Genomic DNA, 25,421 nt, shown 5'->3' with positions numbered 1-25,421 from the left:
TCTGTGGTTTCACTGTGAAGTGAAGGGAAAGGCGCCCTCTTTGCAACCCCATGGAATATCCAGTCCATGGGATTGTCCAGGCCAGAATACTGGAGTGGGTAGCCTTATTCCTTCTCCAGGGGATCTTCCCAACGCAGGGATCGAACCCAGGTCTCCTGCACTGCAGGCGGATTCTTCACCAGCTGAGTCACCAAGGAAGCCATTGACTGCCAGTTAATTAAAGTGCCTGGGGAGCATCTGGTGACTCCTTAAGGAGAGGAAAGATGCCGAAGGTCTCAGAGGCGTTAAGGGTTTCCATGCCTCACCTTCGGAGAGGTCACTCTGCACTGTCCGAGTCAGGCACGAGCTGCCCCTGGAAGTGCGCTGATGGGCTGCAAGTCATGTAGCTGTGTCGCAGCAGGGGCCTCCCTGTGAGTCTCCTTCTCTTTCTAAGTGCCTGTGATCAGGCCATTCCACAACTGCTGCTTAGGCCACTGATCTGAGGTCGCTGCATCTCAGAAGCCCTGGGGCCACCAGGGAAGCAAACTGTCCCTTACAAGGAGGAAAGGGAGCCAGAGAAGTTGAGCGACTAACCCCACAGCACACAGCACCCGGGTCTCCCAATCCCCAGGGACGAGCCTCCCACTGCCCGTGAACCAGGGCTAAGCAACCGCCTGACATACACCGAGACAGAAGTTACAGGCTCCTGGGATTCCTTTACCGAACCCTGTTAACAGAATACTTGTGCAGTGCTTCCAGGATGAACTGTACAGATGATGTTACGTGTGCTGTGCTGGGTGAGACAAGGACGTGAGCCAAGCAAGTGATGGATGGTGACAGGTCACTTCTCCGGAAACTCCAGCTCCTACGAGTACATGGAGCTCCGAGGAGTCTGCAAATCGACAGAGGGTCCGAGCAACACCATCCTGCTCACAGGGGTCTGCCTGGCGTCCTGCCTGTTCGCCACACACTGAGTGGTCGGGCACTCTCTGCCTCGAGGTAAGACAAATCTATCGAGCTCGGTCACAGGGGAGAGGCCAGCAGACCAGAAGCGGCAAATCAGGAAGAGAACAGGAGTCAGACGGGCAGGGGAGACGCAGCAGGAACTGCAGCAGCAGTGGGGAGCGAAGGCGGGAGGAAAGAGCTAGACCTGAGCCAGGACCCCCAGGGATGGGGTCCTAACAGGCAGAGCGGGAAGCCCCCACACAGGTTAAGGGCTCCCCTCAAAACTTAAGGCTCTGGGGATACGGCTACATTAACCACCGCAAATAACAGATGCTTCTCCAGATGAGCCTGGGTCATCCAAAGTTCAGATGACTTTTGGGAGCCACATTTAAGGAAGCAGGGGTGGTGTAGAACCCATTCCAGGAAAATGTCCATTAAACAGATGGAAATGAAGGGTAAAGAAAGCTTCTGCTATTTCCAAGCTGCCTTCTGCCCCACTGTACTCCGTGTGGCTGCGCCCCCGCCAGCAGGGGCCCCCCTGAACAGGTGGGGGTGTCCCGGGCTTTCACTTAGAGCTTCATCACCCCCTTCCTGACAGTCATCCCCAGGCAGCAGGGAACTGACTGTCCTGCCAGACGAGGGGTTAGACTCTCGCCCAGTAGGCACGGACCCCACGTCTGCACCGGGCTCCCCAGGGGCAACCCCTTGCCTCACCCCCTGACCCCCAAGCCAGGGGGGTGGCCATGCCTGCTCCAGGACCACCTCGGTCAGGGACTCTGGCCACAGCTCCAGCCCCTCCAGCCCTCCTTTCCTCCTTCTTAGCTTTAGTAAACTCAATTAAAATTGAGTAGTGACTTAATGCTTATTAGACATATGCAGACATGCAGTTTAGGGAGCAGGGAGTGGTCCCCATTCTCCCTCTCCAGAAGCAGTCACATTCAGCCCCTTTAGCTGAGTGTGCTTCCTTTTTGAGTACTTAGGTCCATATTTCTTCTTTTTAAGTTTTGTTTATTTTTGGCTGTGCTGGGTCTTCGTTACAACGCGGGCTGCAGCGAGCAGGGACCTCTGTCTGTTGGCGCATGGGCTTCGTTGCCATGGCCTCTCGTGTCCTGGAGCATGAGCTCTAGGGCTGTGGCCTCAGGAGTGTGGCTCACGGACTCTCGGGCGCGTGGGCCTCGTTGCCGTGGCCTCTCATGTCCTGGAGTGTGAGCGCTTGGGCGCGTGGGCTCCAGGGTGTGCACACACACACTCACAGTTGTGCCACATGCCCACGGTTGTGGCCCACAGGCTCCGGGGTGTGTGCATACACACACACTCACAGTTGTGCCACACACCCACGGTTGTGGCCCGCGGGCTCCGGGGCGCACGCACACACACTCACAGTTGTGGCCTACAGGCTCCAGGGCGCGTGCACACACACACTCACAGTTGTGGCCCATGGGATCCGGGCCACGCACACCCACGCCCACAGTTGTGGCCCACGGGCTCCGGGGTGCGTGCATACACACACACTCACAGTTGTGCCACATGCCCAAAGTTGTGGCCCGCGGGCTCCGGGGCGCATGCACACACACACTCACAGTTGTGGCCCGTGGGCTCTGGGGCACACACATACACATGCCCACAGTTGTGGCCCGCAGGCTCCAGGGCACGCACACACACACCCACAGTTGTGGCCCGCAGGCTCCGGGGCGCGCACACCCATGCCCACGGTTGTGGCCCGCGGTCTCCGGGGTGCATGCATACACACACACTCACAGTTGTGCCACACGCCCACAGTTGTGGCCCGCGGGCTCCAGGGCACACAAACACACACTCACAGTTGTGCCACACGCCCACAGCTGTGGCCCGTGGGCTTAGCTGCCCTGTAGCACGTGGAGTCTTCCCAGACCAGGGACTGAACCCGAGTCCCCTGCATCAGCAGGCGGATTCTTAGCCACCGGATCAAGAGGGAAGTCCCCCTGTATTTCTAAGCAACACGCTTATACTGTTTAGACTTTGCTCCTACTGCTGCTGCTGCTGCTAAGTCGCTTCAGTTGTGTCCGACTCTGTGCGACCCCATGGACGGCAGCCCACCAGGCTCCGCCGTCCCTGGGATTCTCCAGGCAAGAATACTGAAATGGGTTGCCATTTCCTTCTCCAGTGCATGAAAGGGAAAAGTGAAAGTGAAGTTGCTCAGTCGTGTCCGACTCTTAGCGACCCGATGGACTGTAGCCTACCAGGCTCCTCCGTCCATGGGATTTTCCAGGCAAGAGTACTGGAGTGGGGTGCCATTGCCTTCTCCGAGACCTTGCTCCAAGCGTTACCTATTAACGCCTGGGAGTGGCAAGCATTACCTCCTGCCCACGTGAAGGAGGAGGATTTTGCTGTTTTCAGCCTCCCGTGCTCTCAGGACAGACAGGACACAGGGCGTCCCTGCCATCTGGGATCTAATCGCTTCTGAATCCCGCTTTCCAACACTGTCCTCTCTCATCCCCGCCTTGCCCCCGACTCCCAAAGGCACGTAAGTCGCGCTGCAGGCTGGCTCCCCCTGCCACCGCCAGCTTCAGGCTCAGCTTTCTCGAGTCAGCTGAGTCAATTCTCTGGCTTTCAGTTTCCAAAATTTTGTTGCTCTCATTTTCTTTGTCCTTATAAGTTAAAAAAAAAAAAAAAAAACCCTACTGTCATTTTAATGAAGCTCAGAATGGAGCAGAGATTAAATGCATGCGTTAATTCACCATCTTGGACAGGAAGTTAGTCATTGATTTCTTTTTTGTTTCAAGAGAACAAGTGATTTTCCATTTAAATTCACCAGATAAAAACACCCAGTGACTGAAGCAGAGCAGCTTGGCCTTCCTTCTAGATCATCTTCCTATTTTTTTATGAAACAGATCGATCCAACTGACTAAACAGAAAATTAAAATTCAAACACAGGCTGCCAGGTTTGGAGCCACTGAAGGAGAGAAAGAGTTAGATATTAGAAAGAGGAAAAGACGTTTCCCCTGGAAGAGTGTGGCTAACCTGTCAGCTTTTACAGACGTTTAAAAAGACCTTGAGGGAACTTGGACGGTGCTGTTCGCTCTGGTGCTGTTCCTACCCCACCCCCCCTTAGCTACTTCTTGGGAGAACAGCCCCGGCGAGACCAGGAGGATGTGTGCCGCCCCTCAACTCAGACCTGCCCTCCGTTGCCGCCAGGACTCGCTCAGCCCACATCCCTCCCCGTGATCTGCAGGGGGCGCCTCCGGCTCTGAGCAAACACTCCACCCCCTGTCTGCCCTGGCCCCTCCTTCTGGCCCTCCCCAGAGCTGGTGTCCCCCCTTTTCAGGGGAAGACACCCCTCCCCTCCACAGGGCATCTGCACAGCGCAGCTCTGCATTATCTCAGAAGGGCGCGTCTCCCCGCTTTCTAGGGTCAAGCGTTTCACGGCTACACTTGATGCCTGCCTTCCTCACTTCCTGCACCCGTCATCCCAGGTGCATCTTTCAGCATCGTCCTCTTTGCCTCCCCTGGAGAAGGGAGAGGCTACCCACTCAGGATTCTTGGGCTTCCCTGGTGGCTCAGCTGGTAAAGAATTAGCCTGCAGTGCAGGAGACCTGGGTTCAATCCCTGGGTCGGGAAGATCCCATGGAGAAGGGAGAGGCTACCCACTCCAGGATTCTTGGGCTTCCCTGATGGCTCAGTTGGTAAAGAGTCTGCCTGCAATGTGGGAGACCTGGGTTCGATCCCCTGGAGAAGGGAGAGGCTACCCACTCCAGGATTCTGGCCTGGAGAATTCCAGGGACTGTACACAGTCCATGGGGTCGCAAAGAGTCGGACACGACTGAGCAACTTTGACACTCCCTCTTTACCTCTTCACTGGATCGTCCACCTTCCTAGGAGCATGGTTTTCTTATTAAGATTCCCCTAATCCTCTAAACGTCCGTGCTGCCATACTCTTCTTTCAAGAGTGGGCTCCTCAGGAGTCCCGACAGTCACCGGCCAGCTGTCCCCACCGTCCTCCCTGGGCTCCTCCGGGTCACTGCTTGGCAGGCAGGCCCCTGGCCCAAGGCTGGCTGCGGGTCTCCCCGCCCAGGCTTCCTCCCCGGCCTCAGTCCTTCTCCCCAATGACAGCATCAGCAGACACGTGTCTAGCTCCAAAACATCAGTTACACAGCGGGGAGTCTGAACCTGTCCAAACAGGGTGCAATTTGTAACGTGGGACGAGAGGTGGGTGTGCAAGCCTTTATTCTCACTTAATTATTTACATGAAGGTTCATAAAGTAAGGATAGAAATTTGTGTTTAAAAGTCTGGAATACTTCTAGAACAATCCTCTCTTCTAGCACTTTGGGGACCTATATATCTTCACTTAAAGCTCTGCAAGCAGAAGAATAATTACTTACCAAAAGTAAAATCTTATGCAAATGTTTCTGAGCCCAATACAGACTAGCAACTCTTTGGATGACTAAGAATGATATGCCTACGGTAACTGTAAACATGAGAAACAAAGCTTCAGAGACTCTAAAATAAGCACTTGGGATAACAGAAGGCCCGTGTAGGCGGTCGGCGCTAATTGTGAAACCAAATGATGATGGTACGTGACTCTGAAGGGCTTTCAACCCAGAGCAGCTCAGACCATTACAGGGGTTATCCCCACCCCCACCCAAAGCAAAACCCTTAACGAGCAAGACTCCTCAGCTTTTTTTCACTGAAGTCAAACAGAAAAACAATATAAAGCTGCACGATGCCAGACATCATCAAATGTCATAAGCCAATGAAGTTGCAAAGAACTGCCAATAACTCAAATCGTTAAATGAATAACCAGCTCTTTCTTCTCCAGTAAATGCAGTTTCAGATGCTAACCGTCCACAATTCTCATAGCAGTACATGCATTTAGTAGAATCCCATACTTCATAAAAGCCAGGTCACCTTTAGCCAGTTTCTCTCTGAGCAACTCCACCACGCAGATGTTACAACAGAGGTCATGGGTAAAACTGAGAGTCACCGGCCTGCAAGCCTGGTGCACAGGAGGTCACCGCCCCGCTCGGAAGACAGGACACGTTAGCGGAAGATGCGGAGACGGGAGAGGCTGAAGGGCGGGACGAAACGGGTCCGTGACCCAAGTCCTGGAATCAGGAAAGCTCTCCTGGGAGACGATGGGGGCCCCAGGAAGGCGAGGACAGGCTGACGGGGGGAGCAGAGGCCCTGCCTCGTGGAGTCTGAGTGGGAACAGCAGGGAGGGCAGGAGACAGAGTCCGGCTGGGCGCACAACCTCGTGCGGGCCTGCCCTCAGCGGTCCTCCGCGCTCAGCCACTGTGACCATCACCGAAAGCCCAGCGTCTCTCCCCACCACGAAAACACCAGGGTTCCCCCACGGCCTCCCCAGCCAAGTCCAGGGCCCCGAGTCACACACACTAAGGGCTGTATCTGTTTGACTGTGCTTACTTTCATACTTCCTGTTTGATCTGAAGGTTCTAGAAAACAAAAATCTTGCTTATTTTTTAATATTTCGGTATGCAATAGGTCTTACGAGTACCTTATGCACAGTACAAGTTCAAAACGTATTTATTAGATGAACACATGATTGAATCAATAATTTTTATATATAATATTGGCAAAGTAAATGGGCCAGTCAGCAATGACCATGCATAGGAACTTAGAAGTTTGGTTAGAAGTTTAGATTTGATGATCTTTATGGAGGGTAGCAACATGATAAAAAGGTAATTATTATATGGTAACTGTTGTAACTTGCTTTAGTTGTGATTGTGTCTCACAAAGGACTAGAAAGATTTCTTTGCTAATATAATAATACTTCGCTAACAAGATGAAGACTTTCATGTGCATATTCTCTGATAAACATCAAAAGAGAAACTGTCCCACGTGTCTTTGTCTTTAATCTATTTTAAACGAGTTCATTTATGAGATGAGAGATGACTTTTGTTTAAGGCCAGGTAATAGTTATAGTCTCTGGATTTGAAAGAACAGCAACCAAAACCCCCAAGAAATTAAGGACAGTTTCCTTATTTAAGAATTATGAGTATTCTCCATATTGACACTCAAAATTTGAAACTTGAAAGAAGTCCATTTTGCCTACTCATATTATAACGCAGAACATTTGACGTTTTGGTTTTATCATAGCTAAAACTATGAGATGGTTGTTGACGTAAGCAGAATTTTATAATCTAGCATAACATTTGGTTGTGAAATGAAGGGATCCATCAGCATGTGAAAATGCCGTTGCATTAATGATTTCAAGAGGCTGTAACTGGGATCCGTTCTCCTGGCTAAGAACTCATTCCTTCTGTGCCCGGTCTCACCTGTCCTGAGTCTGCTATGAAGTCATGGTGGGTGGGGGTGGCCACTCAGGGGACACGCAGGAGGAACAGATGAGCGCTCGGGGTCTCCATCTGAGCGGAGGTTAGAAATGCTTGGGAACCTTTAACAGCCATGGACTCTCAAGCCACTCCCCAGACCACATCAGTATGTTTTAAAAGCTGCCCGCACCCACACACATCCCATGTAAGTCTGTTATGCAGAACCAAGGAACCAAGGAATTCCTTGAGAACCAAGGAATTAGTATTTTCTTTAGCCATGAAAAACCACTTAAAAAAAAAAAAAGATGAACTAGCTTAGGGGCAAAATAGATGATGCTACTAACTTTAAAGAAAAGAAAGAGATTCTCACTCACCCGCCTTCTGGCAGTGTACAATCTTTTCATACACAGCGTCTGCGTTCTCAATCAGCGCCTTGAGGGACTGGATCATCTGCAAGGGAAACACCCGGACAGGCGGTCACATGGACAGCTGGACGCAGGAGGGCCTCTGCTCGAGGCAGGTCCTCCCCCGGCGTGGCCGAGCGAACTCGGCCATGCGCCCCCCACCTGACATCCCGCTCAGACTCACAGGGAAAGTGATCAAGTCACACCTCCCTGCACAAGCGCTCAGACCAGACTGTGAGGAGTGTGTCCCAAGGTGGTCACACTGGACGTGACCCTCAAGCCAGCACCCAACTGAATCCCTTTCAGTATGATGCTAGAAATGAATGTGGGTGCACATCCGATCCGGTCTTCATTTCAAACAAAACCTCATCACCTTATGGAAAGCTGCAGCACCCAAATGCCTCACTCTCTTCACCCAAGATGCCTCCGTTTGAGAAGCAGTTTAAAACTTCCGATGAGGATCACGAACGCTATCACCCAAACCAGCGTTTTCAGGATGCGTGTCAGTGATTTTAAAAACCCAGTGTTGAGTTCTTGTTCCAAACTGCACGTATGTGTTTTAGGAGCTATGCCTGAATTAAGAAAAAGGAACAGGGTACAGCTGACCCATTATTTTACTCACCGGAGTGTTGGGAAAAGATCTGTCTGAAGTAAACTTTTTGGCTCGGTTCTGAAATTGCTGTGAAAATGGGATGGCCAGATTCAGTTCTCATGATTCAAATGGGTACAATTACAATCCTCGCCATAAGGGTAGACTCTCACTTTTTGTATTTATGTTTTAAAATTTAATTTCCATTTCATATTGGAGTATAGCAGATCTACAATGTTGTAAAAGTTTCAGGTGTGCAGCTAAGTGATCCAGTTATACATACACCCATTCTTTTCCTGATGCTTTTCCTACACAGGTTGTTAGGGAATTACTGAGGAGGCTTCTCTGTGCCATATAGTAGGTCCCTGTTGATTATTAGCTTTTTGTATTTAAATGTCCAAATATGTCACATGATAATATTACTCATCTCTGTTGCATGACCATTTTATTTTATAAAACAAACACCAATCCATCATTTTCCATTCCTTAAATTCTGCCTAGTTTTTCTTTCTAGCACTTATCACTGGCTGCCACAGTAATTATTTTATAGAAACTAAATGTATGTAGGTTGGATTATTTATATAACTTGAAGAGCACCATATTTTATTAGTTGTACTTATTTAAACTAACGCATAATCAACACGCCTCTTAAGAAGTACACCAGATTCTTAAAGTGAGTCACACAGCATTTATCAACTTCCACTGTTCTAAGAAAATGATAGTAAACACTGTGAAGCTTGAAGGCCGAGGCAGGTGTTCACTCAAGCCTTCACTCATTATCTGTCAGGTTTCCTATGGTGTCCCTTGAGCACGCACTGGGGCCGGTGACCTCAAGGACTCAGTCGCTGTCTGCAGGAAGTCTACAGCCCCGTGGCTGGGCTCCCGCTTAGGAATTCAGTCTTTCCACACTCGTTCTTCAAGATCTGAGTCATCCCTGTAAATATTCTACTTTACAGCGTGACATACTGAACAGGCAGTGATAAAAACAAATAGTTCAGAACTCGATGATACCGATGGAAAGTCATTTGTACCATTCCATAATTTGCATACTGAAAAGGTTCATACCGTCATCAGTAACCTTTCTCAGCTTTGATGTCGAGCCAAATAAGAGACACCGAGAAGCAAGGACTTCTTCCAGCAAGGATGCTGGCTGCCATAGCTCAGTGTCAATGAACTGGCCAATCGTGCCTCCATCATTCAAACCGGGGGAAAAGCAACGAAATGCACCTGCTCGTGAGACAAGTGGGTAGTGCGGGAGCGGTAACAGCAGCAAGGGAGGACCTGGGCGCCCAGACAAGCCATGGGGGAAGGTGGTCACCAGAGGTCCGCACCAGGGGGAGCGGGGGTGCAGGTCAAGCACAGGTTCGCGTGGGTTCACTGGCTTTGTCACCGAGTGTGAGACCGTCAATGCGGTGAGCCATAGTTTATTTCCCACCTGCAAGCTGAGTTTAATGAAAGACATGATGAGGGTTCATAATAATGTGGGGACCAGAGGGGGAGGCTTGTGGCCGGAGCCTGCCGAGAGCAGTGTCCCAGGGGCTCCCCACCCACGGGGGGCGGGCTGTGGCACTGGCTCCATGGATGTGCTTGGAGGACCCCAGAGCCAAGCTTTCCCAGGGCCACCTGGCGTGCGGGCAAAGGTGGCAACTAAGGACCGGGGCACAGGTATCTCGCGTGACTCGGGGCCTCCGCGGTGCCCACGGGACCACGACGGGTCCTGACCACGAGCAGAGCTGCCCGAGAGGGGACCGCACTCCAACCAGGACAGGGGCCAGGGGCAGGGGATGCTGGGCCTCCGATGGGGGCTACACGTGGGCCCACGGGTGCGGTTTTAATAACATGTCTACAAAGCATTTTGTGAAGCTATTTTCTTAAGGACAACAGTAAACAATTTCCTGGGCTCCACTTATCAACTAATTATTAAAAAACAGAAGTCATTTATGTTCAATGTGAAACCAACAGAATAAGCATCTCAGGCTAGACAAAAGCAGATAGATGGGGCGTGACATCAAGGGATGAGTTGAAGGGAAAAGCTTCTTTCAGTTATCTAATTTTCTCTGCAGATATTACATTAATATGTCACCATAATGCAAGGCCTGGTAGAGTGACTGGTTTTAAACCATGATTTGCATTAATGCAAATACATTCATCAACACTCCTTAAATGCACAGGTGTTAAGTCTCAGCACCAGCATCAGACATCCAGCTGCCAGCCCGAGTGACTTACGACATGGACCCTCATATTGTTTACAAGGCACAAGACGCTTCTACATTGCTGTTGTTAAGGGCTTCCAGGTGGCACTAGTGGTAAAGAATGCCCCTTGCCAATGCACGAGACTCAAGAGATGTGAGTTCAATTCCTGGGTTTGGAAGATCTGTGTGAGTAGGAAAGGGCAACCCACTCCAGTCTTCTTGCCTGAAGAGCTCCATGGACAGAGGAGCCTGGCGGGCTACCATCCATGGGGTCACAGAGCTGGACACAACCTAGTGACTGAACACAATGGATTCTACATTGGTGTCTCGTTACGAGTACCTCCTCAATTTCTGGAACTAATGTGTTAGGAAAATCTATAGATTTAACATAGCCCAGAAACCCACTTCATAAATCAACTTCAAGATAAGGTTTTAATACAGGACTCAAGCAGATGAAAAGTAGGTAGTTTCAACTAAAGGCAAAGTAAAAATTAAACTTCACATTAAATTGAAAAGAAATCAGGAATGGCTTTCATAAAAATGTTTTGAAAGTTAACTCCTGTTAGTGTAAGACAAAACGTGTCTATAGATATGGTCATGAGAAGAACTGTTACTAATTAATATATTTTATGTTACTACATTCCTGTAGACTGGTGGTTTATTTTCTGTTTACAACTTGCCTATCAAGAACATTCTGTTTTCAGAATGAGCAAATCTATGTCTTTTTGTAAGGACTTTATGTCAGATTTTGGACAAGACACCAAATCTCCTTTCACCGCAGGGACCCAGATTTTGGTCATTACAAAAGAAATTTGCTAGTAACGTTAAGTCCTTGGGTGGCAGCAGTGTCACGGCAACAGCACTGACATCTTCTGAGTTCCAGCCTTCCCCCTCACTTGAGCGGCCCATCCGTTACGGATCGCAGACGCTTCCTCCCGAGCCCCCCCGCACCTGCCCTGTCCTGACTCACAGATGCTGCTGCTGCTTTGGCTGCAGCTGTTTCCAGTGAAGATACAAAGTCAGAGAGGGCTAAGGCTGCTGTGAAAGAGAACGGCCAGACAGCAAGGGGGGAGGGGGTCGGTGACACAGGCCGCAGGTATGTTCTCCCCCAGTCAAACCTTAACAGCTGGGCATCCTCGGAGGACCAAGGGCACTCCTGCAGCAGGAGTGGCTCGGGGACACTCCCAAGAGGCGTGGAGCAAGCAGACGCCCCTCAGGACCCCAGGGACGGCTAACCACGTGGCACGCGTGAACCAAGGGCCAAGGTCTGCAGAGGACAAACCGGTTCCACCCACAGCGGTGTTTCCACCCAGCTGGGATTCTCTGCGCATCCGCCACCCTCAGCGTCACGAGGGCACTGCCACCCCCATGCTCTGTGCTCCCACACGGCAACCCAACACTGAGAACGGACTCCCTCAGGAATCCTTCAGCTTCGGCGTGTGTGTTCTTCAAAGCGATGTCCTCTCTGAGTTAACAACACTACTTCTGTCTGTATCACTTCACAATAAACACTACTGTGCAGGTGAAGAATTTTCAAATCTAATGCAGGAACTCTGGGACCCGGGGCTTCTAAACTGAAACGCAGAGGTAACGTGTTCCTTCACGAAAGCTTCCAAGTACAGCAAAACGTCACGGTGTTGAACTAATGGAAGAGAAACCATTTATGAGTTCTTGTTGGAAATTACAACGTGGCTTTTTAATACTTGAACAGAATATGAAAATCACACATCTGTGCCGGGGCACGAAATTCACGTGGCTGTGGCTTCTCTGCCCAGCAGCAGGCTCCCTCACACGGGGGGCACCTCTCAGCACCCCATCCAGAGAGCTCAGCAAAAACACCTTCCAAACAGCAGACCGTTTCCAAAGGGACTTGCCCTAGTTTCCTCGTGAAACTTGACTTCCACGTTTTCACTACGCACATTACAGAAAACCATCGGAAAAAACCCTCTATAACAGAAAAACGAGAGAAGGGACTCTGCCAGACAAGGACAAATATGACATGATATCACTTATAAGAGGAATCAAAAAAATGATACAAATGAACTTCTACGCAAAACAGAAACAGATCCACAGACATGGAAAACAAACTTACAGTTACCAAAGGGGAGAGTTGGGAAGGGATAAATTAGGAATTTGACACTAACACATACACAGTATTATGTATAAGATAAATAACCATCAAGGACCTACTGTGTAGCACAGGGAGTTATACTCCACATCGTATAATAACCTATAATGGAAAAGAATCTAAAGCAGAATATGTATAAATGTATAACTGAGTATATGTACGTATAACTGGATCCCTTTGCTGGGCACCTCAAGCTAACACAACATTGCAAACCAACTATCCCGTTGCTCTTGTTCAGTTGCTCAGTTGCGTCCTACTCTTTGTGACCCCATGACCTGCAGCAGGCCAGGCTCCCCTGTCTTACCCTGTCCCTGGACTTGGCTCATATTCTTGTCCATTGAGTCGTGATCCACTGAGTCAAAGGGGCTTGAGTAACTCAATGAATCTACGAGCCACGCCATGCAGGGCCACCCAAGACGGACGGGTCACACTGACGAGGCCTGACAAAACGTGGTCCACTGGAGGAGGCGATGGCAGCCCCTCCCTGTTCTTGCCTGGAGAACCCCATGGACGGTGTGAAAAGGCAAAAAAAAAAAGTCAACTATACTTCAGTTAAAAAATAAAATTTAAAGGAAAGGGAAAGAACTCTGCCAGATGGAAGGCGTTACTGGATTGTTAGCCAAGACGGCACAGAGGAACACGGGTGAATTCTGCTGCGCACGGGCCCCCGTGGCAAGAAGGGGGCCAGGCTGGAGGGACACGGGATCACGATTCTAAGCTGAGATGTGCTGTGATCGAGGTAGGACTTCAGGCTGTGAACAAAGGGCAAGGAAGGGATGGGGTGGGGTGTGAACGGGCTGGGAGGTGCATTGGAGTGGGGGGGGGGGGGAGACGGGCTGGAGAGAGCTGTGAGGGACAGGGCGGCTCCCAGGGCCCAGAAGGAAGAGCAAAGACCCAGAGGGCGAACCTGACAGGCGGTCACCCGAGCCGCGCCCAGCAGCTGTAAAGCGTTTCCTTAAGGTGGTGGCGTTCCACGTTCCTGAAGTCCACACTCAGGAAGTGGCGTTCCACCCCAGCTGGCTGGGGGAGTTGGTGCTGGACTGGGGTTTGGGGGGCTCTTTTAAGGCTCTGCAGCAGCAGCGGGGAACCTGGGAAAGCTTGGTTCTAGGGCCGGAAAATCGGGAGTTTTCTACACGGAGGTAGCAGCTGAAATGAACGTATCTCTGAGGGGGGGATTTTAAAGATAAATGAAGACATCAGGGCAACGGTCCAGAACCGCTCAGATCAATAAGCAGGGGGAACCAGTGGAAGGGAGGCCGGCAGCATGGTCAGAGGGGAGGACCAGAACAAGGACACTGACCGTGTCCGCGGTGGGAAGGGGGTCTCTGGGAGGCCCACGGTGTCAGGCGCTCTGGACGCGGCTCTGGGCTAACTCTGGACGGTCCCGGCGTGGCACCAACGGCTGCGCTACACTGCGACAGGCGTGCTCCGGAGAACCACTGCACCGGGGGAAACAAGGGGTGTGGCGAGCACGGGCTTGGGGCACAACACGCAGCCATTCTGCAGTGGCCCGTTAGAAAGGGCAGGAGCAGAATGCAAGTGCTGCACTGGGCTGCCTATGCCACGTAGTTAAGGAACGCAAGCACACAGCCCGAAGCGTGGCAAGTGGTACCCGAGCTTGAGAAAGACCCCGAGCTCCTTGTGGGAGTGGGCAGGGAAGGGCTGCAGCTTGTGCGTTTCTGTGAGGGGTGCGAGCAGGGCTCTGTCTGATGACAGGTTTGAACCGAGATGTGGGGGAAGGAAAGTTATGACCAACCTAGACAGTGTATCAAAAACCAGACACATGACTTGGCCAACAAAGGTCCGTCTAGTCAAGGCTGTGGTTTTTCCAGTGGTCATGTATGGATGTGAGAGCTGGACTACGAAGAAAGCTGAGCACCGAAGAATTGATGTGTTTTGAATTCTGGTGTTGGAGAAGACTCTTGAGAGTCCCTTGGACTGCAAGGAGATCCAACCAGTCCATCCTAAAGGAGATCAGTCCTGAATATTCACTGGAAGGACAGATGCTGAAACTGAAGCTGCAATACTTTGGCCACCTGATGCGAAGAGCTGACTCATTGCAATAGACCCTGATGCTGGGAAAGATTGAAGACAGGAGGAGAAGGGGACGACAGAGGATGAGATGGCTGGATGGCATCACCAACTCAATGAACATGGGTTTGGGTGAACTCCGGGAGTTGGTGATGGACAGGGAGGCCTGGCGTGCTGCAGTCCATGGGGTCACAAAGAGTCGGACACGACTGAGCGAGTGAACTGAGCTGGACTGTGGGGTGCAGCCGAGGACATGCGCAGTGGCCTGATGCAGCAGGCGGCTGTCTGAGGCGCGTGTGCACGTCCAGCTCACCGATGCACAGTGTGGAGTGTCCACTAGTGCTTCCTCGTGGTCAAAACGGTGCACAAGTAGAAACAAATTTGTGTCAGGTTAAAATGGTTCCCTGATGTACCGCTGTCACGTTCAAATAAATGCACTTTCAAAACAAGGGTTAGAACTGAGTATAAAAGGGAGAGCATCTCAAAAATCATGCAGTTTCCTTGTGAAGCCGAGTTAAACTCTCAGTATCTATCACGTTCAACTGAAGGGTGCTCTTGGCACCCCAGAAGCTTGCCTCCCCGCTGCACTCAACGCTCTTAACAATCGTTTCTTGCCAGAGAAGAGATGCCAAGTGCCGTAACAAATCTGGAGCAAATCATGAGTCAGGAGTGACCCAGGGTCCGTATTCAGGAAGCCAAGGATTCTCTGGCGTTCAGTCTGAGGTTCACTGCAGAGCTAGGGCGACGCGTACCCCGGGGTGGGGCTATGCCTCTCATGTGACTCTCACCTGAGCTACGGTCTGGGTCTCTCAGGTACTACATTTCAGGCCAAACCCCGTTAGCAGCGTCCTGACCCATCCGCAGGCATTTAAGCTGAATTTCCACACGATGAAAAGCCTCCCCTATGCCACCATCAATGACCCCATCTCCCCTTCTCATGCCAAAGCAATATACTACCATATCCACACACTTATGGCTTCATCTCACAGGTTAAATGTCAAGTTTTAATTAATCTGCAGTTCCTGAAGTGAATTACCAGGTCAACATAAAAGCAAAGAGACATTAGGCTTATTATACACAGAGTAATTGAGGTTTCGGGCTTCCCTGGTGGCTCAGACAGTAAAGAATCTGCCCGCAATTCAGGAGATGCAGGTTTGATCTCTGGCTCGGGAAGATCCCCTGGAGCAGGGCATGGCCCCCCACTCCAGTATTCTTGCCTGGAGAAACCCATGGACAGAGGAGCCTGGTGGGCTGCAGTCCATAGGGTCGCAAAGAGTCAGACACGGCTTAGTGACTAAACAAAAAATATAGGTTTTGCCTATACTCACCAAAATAACCATTAAGATTTAGTATAAAATTGGAAATACTATAAAACATGGAAATAAACAATATCACGTAGTCTAAACAACCCACTTATTGCCCTAGGCTCTTTCTTTCTCCCAGTCACTCTGCCTCCCGGGGCACTTGGGGTGGACCCATGTTTACATTGCGGGTGTTTCTGAGAGGTACTTCCAGCATCAGCCACTAGAAGTCCTTAGTAATACACATTTGTAGGCTGGAGGAGAGAAGGGGCAAAGATGAGAGAAAACACCATAAAGAGGAAACAAAGGTGGGGGGGCATATAGAGGAATAAAACAAAAAGATAAAATCACAGACTCAGAGTGTAGAGGAATTAAAACAGTGAGTGCAACAGAGTCACTTATCAAAAACCACCCATCACATCAGATAAGAAAGTTTTATTTTATACAGACAAGTGAATAAACGGTAACGCCAGAACCCAACTTTGATGCGGAAGGAATTCACTCATATTTCAGATTAACTGAGACTCGGCATCACTACAAGCCTCCATGTTCCTGAACAGGTTTCAGGGGGCTCGGGGCTGAAGCTGGGAATGGCAGAACAGAGCAAGGAAAACAGAAAGGGGCTCTGGGAAGCCAGGAGTTCCACTACATCAAGCGATTAGTTACTGAGTCAATGCACCGATTTGAAATGTTCATCCCACTGTCAATTGTTGGCAACGTTTTAAAGTTTCTGCACAGTTTTAGTGTCAGAAGTACATAGAGTGTCAACAAGTTGAAAAGAACTTTGATCTTGCACTGCTTCTGCATGATATGATATTCGGAGAAAACAACTGCTGAAAACAGCAACAAAACAGAACCCAAACTACCCTAAAAAAGGAACCCTGATGCAACTATAGAACTATGCAGAAAAAGTGTAGAACTCCTACCAGTTCATGAATAATACACCATCCTGGGCTTTTCTGTGTAGAGAGCATGTATGTAGCACGTTCGCATGCACTCAGATGATAATAACGCTCTTCTTTCTCCATTTTATGACCAACCTCATGTGATCAGAAGTCTCCTTAGGGGAGCACTCAGGCCATTTCATGTCATTTTTGCACATGATTTCTGTGGGAAGCCGTATTTCACATTCTCACACTCAACAGCCTCCTTTACAGCATGTAACGAATCATTTCGCAACATGGTGACCTCAAGTTGCACACACACCCCCACCGTGCCCCGGGGGCCCTCAGTCACAGCAGCCCCTCAACACTGTAAAAAGTTTCCCTGACTTTCTCAGGTATGTAGCGATGTGCTTGGGTGACACCCTCCCACCATCTCAGCATGAAGTTGACCGGCGTGTCGTCGTTGCATAACGCGGTGTAGTTTCCGATGTGCAGCGTGGTGAATCAGCCGCAGGTAGACCCCCCTCCCCCTTGAGCCTTCCTCCGCCGCTGTTATCCCAGCCCCAGGTCGTCACAGAGCGCCCAGCGGCTCTCCCTGTGCTATAAGCAGCTTCCCTCCAGCGGTCTGATTCACACGTGGTGCTGCACACATGTCAACGCTTCTCTCTGAACTCATTCCACCCTCTCCTTCCCCCACTGGCGCCACAAGCCTGTTCTCTCTGCCTGCGTCTCTATTCCTGCCCTGAGAATAGGTCCCTCTGTACCATCTTTCTAGGTTCCGCGCATAGCAGCATGGAGTTTGAGTGCACCGTGGGCTCATATATTCCCTGCGGCCACTAGAGCAGGAAGAGATAGGAGTCTGCGAGGGCTCAGCAGCTAGCAAAGGAGCTCTCCACTGGGCCGGGTGGGCAGCGGGGGGCTGGGGGGCCGGGGTCCACGGCCGGCCACTCGCTCCTGCCTTGAGTGAATGCCTGGGAAGGGGGAAAGGAGGGCTGGGCCCCAGTGGGATTTCCCTGGTGCCCAAAGCGTTCAAGCTGGCGGGTTCAGAGGCTGCATTCTGGATGCTAGGGAAGCATCTCCAAAGAACAGACGAGAAGGTTTAAAACCTGGCTTAAGCCACCCCTGCAGGAGAAAAGGGGAACTCGGGCTTGTTAAAGCCAGCTACCCAGTGAGCAAGCTACTTCCGGAGGCTGTATCAGGAATTTCTGGATGCTGCACAACTCTTTCAAGTCACCAAGGACCGTTTAGAGCTCCGACACGCTCATTTAAAACTATTATTACAAAATTAATTAAATGTCAAAAGATACAATTTGAATTAAAATAGTACCACTTTTATTACCATCTCCTTATATCAAGGCTTTTCTCCAAGGGGATCAAGGTGATTTAGAAACTCCTAATTAACAGGCAGTAATTCAATCACAGCCTTACTGTAAGGTTGTCATTAGTTTCTCTCAGGTCTGCAGTAGCTAAGTATAGATGTTAGTTAACAGAGAAAAGCAACCAGAGACTTCTCCGTAAGGAAGAGCAGTATTTTTTGAGCACCGTAAAGAGTCCACAGTTCTCTGGAATGACAGGGCTAGGAGGAGGGCAAGATTCATTTGACCAGCTACTGCGAGTCTACAGTTCTCTGGAATGACAGGGCTAGGAGGAGGGCAAGATTCATTTGACCAGCTACTGCGGTGTTCACGGTACAAACCCAGGCGTCCTTCCCGGGGGTGACCACAGAACTCACGTGCTCCTGCGTCTTCCGCTTTCTGAGTGGAGAGGCAACTCCCCTAGCAAGGTGGTGGGAAACCCAACCTTCTGCTTTTCACTTCGAAATTTTAAACCTGCTTTTATGAAATGGAATGACCCCGTCTCCATATACGGCAAGGCTGGTGCTCTGAGGTTTGAGTGATGTGAAAATGGACACAACAGGCGAGGTCTCAGCGCATCAGGCGCTGCACACGTCTAGCCTTTGAAGAAACAGCCTGACCCGGTATTGACCACCATGCGCTGAGAGCCTCCTGTGCGCTGGGCTGCTTACGGGCGACCTCACCCCCGCCGAGGCGGTGAGACGCCCCCTGCTCCGCGGATGGAGACGCGATGGGCTGGTCACCGAGCGAGCACAGGGCCCGGACCCCTCAAGCTCAGGGTACGCCCCCAGCCCCCCGCTCACCGACTTCCCGGGTGCAAGCGCGCTCCCCCTCCCTCCCCAACGGCTAGCACGGGCGTCTCCGTGCAACAACGGTGTCGTGCACACGTGTTCGCACCAGGCACACCTGCCCGGGGCTGCAAGAGCTCACAAAAAGGAATTCACCGCGGCGTCTCCTCGGCCAAACACCACAGCCCACGCCTGCCGGGGCCGCTGCCGGGGAGTCGGCGCACGACCCAGGGGACAGAAGGGCAGGACGGAGACCGGCCGCGGTGGGCCCGTAGTCCGCGATGAGCTCGCAGTCCGCGATGGGCCCGCAGTCCGCGGTGGGCCCGCAGTCCGCGGTGGGCTCGCAGTCCGCGGTGGGCTCGCAGTCCGCGGTGGGCCCGCAGTCCGCGATGCTTCGAGCAGGGTCCAGGTCTCCTCCCGGAGCCTCGGGCGCCGGGGCGAGGCAAGAGGCAACGCAGCGGACGGACGGGCGACGGGCAGCGCCAGGGGCTTCGGGAGGGCCCGCTGGAGCCTGCGCCACCTGTGAGCTCACGAGGCCGCGATGGGAGATCACAGAACTCGATATACACGAGCCACGTTCCCGTCCGGGGGCCGGGGCCTACGCTGGGTCTGGCTGCCCTCCTGTCTGCCCTCCTCAGCCCCGCAGAGTCTCCTCCTTAAAGAGGGCGTTTCAGGAAGGACCACGCATCCTCTGGCAACGGGCAGGGGAGACTCAGGGTGTGAACAGGAGGTCCATGGTGCAGGGACCTGCGACCCCGGCGCCCCCTTCCTGGCCTCCAGCCCTGGGCCCTGCCGTTCCCCGCTGCCGAACCCCAGTCTCCGGAGACATTGGGGGCCTCGGGCCACGGCCTCTTCCCGGACGGGCCGGGGTGCCCTCACCACCTTAGCATGGACACTGCCAGACCCTCCGCTACTGACTAGGAGGTCCCTCCACCCTGCGGTCCTGCCAGCCCCAAGCCTGGCCCGCCCAAGGGCATTCTGTGAACGCGTGCACCAGCCGAGTTCAGGGAAATGCCAGGACCCTGGGATGTAGACAGAGGGCAGGAAGGACCCCTGAGCACTGCGTCCTCCAGACCCAGGGCGCTTTCCTTCCTTCACTCCTTCAGTCATTCATAAGCATATTTTGAGTGCCTGCAGCAGGCGATGACGTTGGTGGTGAGCAGGACACGCGTGGTCACTGCCAGACTCAGGCCCAGATCTGGGGGAGGGAGAGAGACTCAGATCAATGGATGAGCGATTAGAGGTTGTGATGAGTCTAAGAAAGAAGCAAGGAGGGCGTGTGGCCCTAGAGGCCCGCCCTTGCCCCCAGGGGCACAGGGTCTGGCTGTGCTTCACTTTCGGGTTGGGGAGGCTGTTGTTTAGTCGCTCAGTCACGTCTGAGACCCGTAGACTGTAGCCCACCAGGGTTCTCTGTCCATGGGGTCCTCCAGGCAAGAATACTGGAGCGGGGTTTAAATGGCATGTGGTTAGCAAGGCCTAGATTTCATCATCTGCCCGAGGGGAGGGGGAGAGGAAGCTGGGCGTTTTCAGAAGCAGCACAGGGCCCACCCACCCCACCGGGTCCCCTCCCTGTCCTGAAGGAGAGAGGCTTGATTTGACTGAGACAGGAGCACCACTGAACAGTCCTAATCTCCTTTTTCAAACCTCACTACCAAGCAGCCATCAGGATTAAACATCTTGCTAACTACATGTAAAGTAGAGTTCGTTACACATTTTATTGGATTATAACACAAAATTCTCACTGATCGTCACCCCTCTTTGCTGGAACAGCACGCTGTCCTCGCAGGCACTGTGAGCAAACGTGGATTTTCACACGCTCTCCTCTCCAAGTCCCACCTCTAATGTTGTTTTAATTCCAACACTGACAAGTCTTACTGCTTCAAGGGCCCACTGTCTCGTCCAGGATAGAACTCAGGGGCCCTCCTCTATGGGGTGACAAGCAGAATGGTGTGCTGTGGATCAACGTTCAAAACGCACCGAGCACATGATTTAAAAAAAAGAAGAAGAAAAAGAAAGGAAACCTTTAAAGTCATGATTTAAGCTGCTCAAAGTGAAACTGGAAACCAGTGCATCAAAATACCCTAAGGACTTTTCCCCTGATCCTCATTTTGAGGGGCTGGCAAACTTTCCCTGTAAAGAAGTAGTAAATACTTTAGGTGACTGCCCATCTCTGCTGTCACGTATGTAAGCAGACACAGGATGTGTCATGGACATGCTATGTCAGAATTTCCTTATGGACACTGAGGCTTCAATTTCATATGATTTTCACATGTCATGAATTTTTGTTTTTCAATCATTTAATACGTAAATTAAATGGTCCAACAAAGGTCCGTCTAGTCAAAGCTATGGTTTTTCCAGTAGTCATACGGATGTGAGAGTTGGACTATAAAGAAAGCTGAGCACCGAAGAATTGATGCTTTTGAACTGAGGTATTGGAGAAGACTCTTGAGAGTCCCTTGGACTGCAAGGAGATCCAACCAGTCCATCCTAAAGGAGATCAGTCCTGAATATTCACTGGAAGGACTGACGATGACGCTGAAGCTCCAATACCTTGGCCACCTGATGTGAAAAACTGACTCATTTGAAAAGACCCTGATGCTGGGAAAGATTGAAGGTGGGAGGAGAAGGGGACAACAGAGGATGAGATGGTTGGATGGAATCATCGACTCAATGGACATGGGTTTGAGCAAGCTCCGGAAGTTGGTGATGGACAGGGAGGGGCGTGCTGCAGTCCATGGGGTCGCCAAGAGTCAGACACGATGGAGCGACTGAACTGGACTGAGTACGTAACACCATTTTAAGCCTGGAGCCCGTACACAAACCCATGGTGCCAGCCCGGCCCACTGACCAGCACTGCCTGACCGCTGACTGACTTCACTGCACAGCAGAAACTAACACAACCCAGGGTCAAGCAATGATATTCCAGTTAAAAAAAAGTCTCCCTTGGTGATACTGGACTAAAAGGATTAAAGAGAATCTAGTCTGACATGCGACATGCACATTCCAGAAAAGAACAGGCAAAATCAAGCGCAGTTAGTATTTTTAAAGGATAAACATCTATGTTCTATGTGAATAAAGGAGAAATTTGGTTACAGAGAATTTGTTATTGTTGTTCAATCACTCAGTCGTGTCCGACTCTTTGCGACCCCATGGACAGCAGCACTCCTGGCCTCCCTGTCCCTCAGCGTCTCCCCAAGTTTGCCCAAGTTCATGTCCATTGCATCGGTGATGCCATCCAGCCATCTCATCCTCTGATGCCCTCTTCTCCTCCCACCTTCAATCTTTCCCAGGATCAGGGACTCTTCCAATGAGTCAGCTGTTCACATCAGGTGACCAAAATACTGGAGCTTCAGCTTCAGCATCAGTCCTTCTAACGAGTATTCAGGGTTGATCTCCCTTAAGATTGACTGGTTTGATCTCCCTTCTGTCCAGGGGACTCTCAGGAGTCTTCTCCAGCACCACAGTTAGAAGGCATCAATTCTTTGGCACTCTGCCTTCTTTACGGTCCAGCTCTCACAACTGTACATGATCACTGGGAAAACCATAGCCTTGACTATATGGACCTTTGTTGGCAGAGTAATGTGTTTGCTTTTCAACACACTGTCTAGGTTTGTCATCACTTTCCTGCCAAGAAGCAATCATCTTCTGATTTCACGGCTGCAGTCACCATTCACTGTGATTTTAGAGCCCAAGAAGAGGAAATCTGTCACTACTTCCACCTTTTCCCCTTCTGTGTGCCATGAAGTAATGGGGCCGGATGCCATGATCTTAGTTTTTTTAATATTTAGTCTTAAGCCAGCTCTTTCACTCTCCTCCTTCACCCTCATCAAGAGGCTCTTTAGTTGCTCTTGGCTTTCTGCCTTTAGAGTGGTATCATCCACAGGTCTGAGGTTGTTGACTTTTCACAGCTTGGCTTTAGGAAATCAACTAAAATTTAGTTACTACCATCTTGGCTGCATTTAGCTAAATACTCAAAATAGCCAAGACTACTCACAAAGATATTTTTTTTTCTTTTGCTTTAGACACCAGATAAGTGATTATTTAAAGCTAAAATTATTTTGTGTCATATAATGACATAAATTATATGTCACCTGGACTTCCCTGGTGACTCAGATGGTAAAGTGTCTGCCTACAATGCAGGAGACCATGGTTCAATCCCTGGGTTGGGAAGATCCCCTGGAAAAGGAAATGGCAACCCACTCCACTATTCTTGCCTAGAAAATTCCATGGACGGAGGAGCTTGGTAGGCTACAGTCCATGGGGCTGCAAAGAGTTGGACACGACTGAGCAACTTCACTTTCACTTTCTTTCTTTCAATGACGTAAGTGATGGTATCACACTCTACTTGCTCTCTCTAATGTAGGAGTGCAATAATTGTAATGAAAACTAGACTACTCAACACTAATTTCAAAGGAAATAAAGATTTACATAAGGAGACAAAGGATCTACAAAAAATATAAAAATCTCCACATAAAAATCTGTAACAGTCCTAAAGATTTGACTAATACTAAATGCAGTAGGAAAATAGATGTTTTAAACTACTTAACATGTTATTTTTAAGTTAATAGATAATTAAGCTTGTAGAGTTAAACTTAACTCCTAACACATCACATTGTCCACCCACTGAGTTGACTGGGAGAGTAATTTTCTTTTGGTTCAGAATTTTAAATGCCTTAATTAAGTTAGAAAAGACTTTAAGACCATTATGAAGTGCTATTTTTATCCCTGATAAATTCGTGCGGAAATAAAATAAGATTTTTGGTGTCAGGGGTGGTTATTTTAGTGAGGTGAGTGGCATTAATTATTTCCCTGCAATCTGGGAGAATATGAGCAAACAGAACAAGAAGCAGGAGCTGTTAAAACAGAATCTTGGGTGATGGCTCCTGTGGTCCTGGTGGCATCGTGGTTGGGGTGTGGTGGGGAGTCACCACCAGACACGTCCCGAGTACAGGCGTTGGGTGAGCCCTCCCCCTACACAGAAACAAGAAGCGGTGAGTCCACAGGCAGTGCGAGATTTCATTTCTCTTATAAGCCTGAGGTCAAATGTTACATGTCAACAAAATATATGCTTAAAATATACAAACTACCAAACGTTATTGACAGGAGAGCATCTAGCTGCAGAGGAAAATTACTGCTACCTCATTATTCAGGAGATTGTGGAAAAACATCTTTTAAAAAATTTTCAGGTCATAATTAGGGGCGTAAGAGACAGGAAAAACGTTCAGAAATCAGTTCATCTTATTGCCAAGAAGTGATGTCTGAGGTGACCCAACTAAGTGTCAACAACTCAAGAAACAATCTGAAACATGATTTTCGTATAACTGGTTATTTTGATAGCTTCACATTCATGGAGCAGATTCCATCCAAATTATTCCATTTCTTAGAGAGCTGTCTTCCAAAATGTGATTGTACATCCAGAGAGTATGTGTCCACAAAAACAGAAGAGTTCATCACTGCATTTATAAACTAATCCATGAACAACCACTAACCATTTTCTACCTGTATCTAAGTAATTTCAATCTTTCCAGCTCAACTCCAAATGGGACTTGCAACACTGTCAAACTTCTCAATGGAAAAGCATTTGCTGTTCTAAATTACACAATAGTGGATACCGATAAATCACATCAATCTGATGAACAGATCCTGCATTTGCAAAGTCAGGGAATGATATCAGAACACTGAGATGCTACACAGAATTCTGTTATCACGGAAACTTATCTTCTTTCTCAACTCCAATCTGAATACAGACAGTGATGGGACACAAAAAAATATTAAACGATTCATCTTTTTGATGAATCTTTGACAGAAGAAAAATACTTCTGAAAAAGAAGAAGTTTACATGTGTGACTCTTACTGGTTAGTTGTAGTCAGCACTGTTAAAATAATCACTTGGGCAAAACGTCCCCATTTAACTGGCTGGAGTCTGTTCTGAACCCCGCACGGAGCCAGATGGCAGGGCCAACCACAGGCTCAGGTGGCAAAGCGAGCCACCGACGCAGATGGGATGAAGAATCACCAGGGGTTCACGTCCCCAGCTCCCAACCTGGTCAGAAACCAACATCCCAGGAGGACCAAGATGAGCAGGGAAGGTGCAGTCCCTGGGTCCTCCAAGAGCTCTGTCCCCGGGTCTGCAAGCTTATGGTGAAGGAGAGGAACACACTGACCTCTCGAAGTGGCCAGGACAGGCTGGCACGGCCCCCTCGGCCTCCACGGCACAGGCTAGAGGGTCAAGGAGAGATGGAGCTCCCTTCTGGACCCAAGACTAGGGGAAGGCAGCGGGCTCCCGGACCGGGGTGGAGGTGGGGAAGTGGGCTGAACACATTGGTGAGCCCTGAAGGACAGGTTCTAGGCCGGCCAGTCTTCACTCGTGTGGTCTGGGAGGATTCAGAGCTCACAGGCTGCTAAAGACACAGAAACTATCACACGCGGAAAGCTGATCCGGTCCTCTCTTTCTGGACCATCACTTTTCTGGCTTGAAAAGAGTCTGCAAGGCTGGCTATAGACAGAGCACCACGCTGTGGACACTACCCCAGTGAACACAAACTTCAAGACGTC

The 25,421-nt window shown here is 50.3% G+C and overlaps 1 protein-coding gene and 1 long non-coding RNA gene across 4 annotated transcripts in view; both read right to left on the bottom strand.

Moving 5' to 3' along the window:
• Positions 1-25,421, bottom strand: part of PLCL2 (phospholipase C like 2) — a 206,943-nt gene that overhangs the window by 46,815 nt on the left and 134,707 nt on the right. For all 3 annotated transcript variants that reach the window (XM_081573310.1, XM_081573311.1, XM_081573312.1), the window contains exon 4: positions 7,569-7,644. In XM_081573310.1, the coding sequence (XP_081429436.1) occupies positions 7,569-7,644 (76 nt within the window). The remainder of the gene's footprint in view (positions 1-7,568; positions 7,645-25,421) is intronic.
• Positions 1,912-4,858, bottom strand: LOC145539380 (uncharacterized). The gene is made up of 2 exons (XR_014077752.1): positions 4,752-4,858; positions 1,912-3,113 (listed from the first exon to the last, which is right to left on the bottom strand). It is a non-coding gene; the product is annotated as an uncharacterized LOC145539380 (long non-coding RNA).

Source organism: Giraffa tippelskirchi, chromosome 2 (assembly GCF_054371585.1).
Source record: "Giraffa tippelskirchi isolate mGirTip1 chromosome 2, T2T-mGirTip1v1.2.pri, whole genome shotgun sequence".
NCBI lineage: Eukaryota > Metazoa > Chordata > Mammalia > Artiodactyla > Giraffidae > Giraffa > Giraffa tippelskirchi.
The sequence above is the reverse complement of the archived record's forward strand: the minus strand, read 5'-3'. Positions and strand labels throughout refer to the sequence as shown.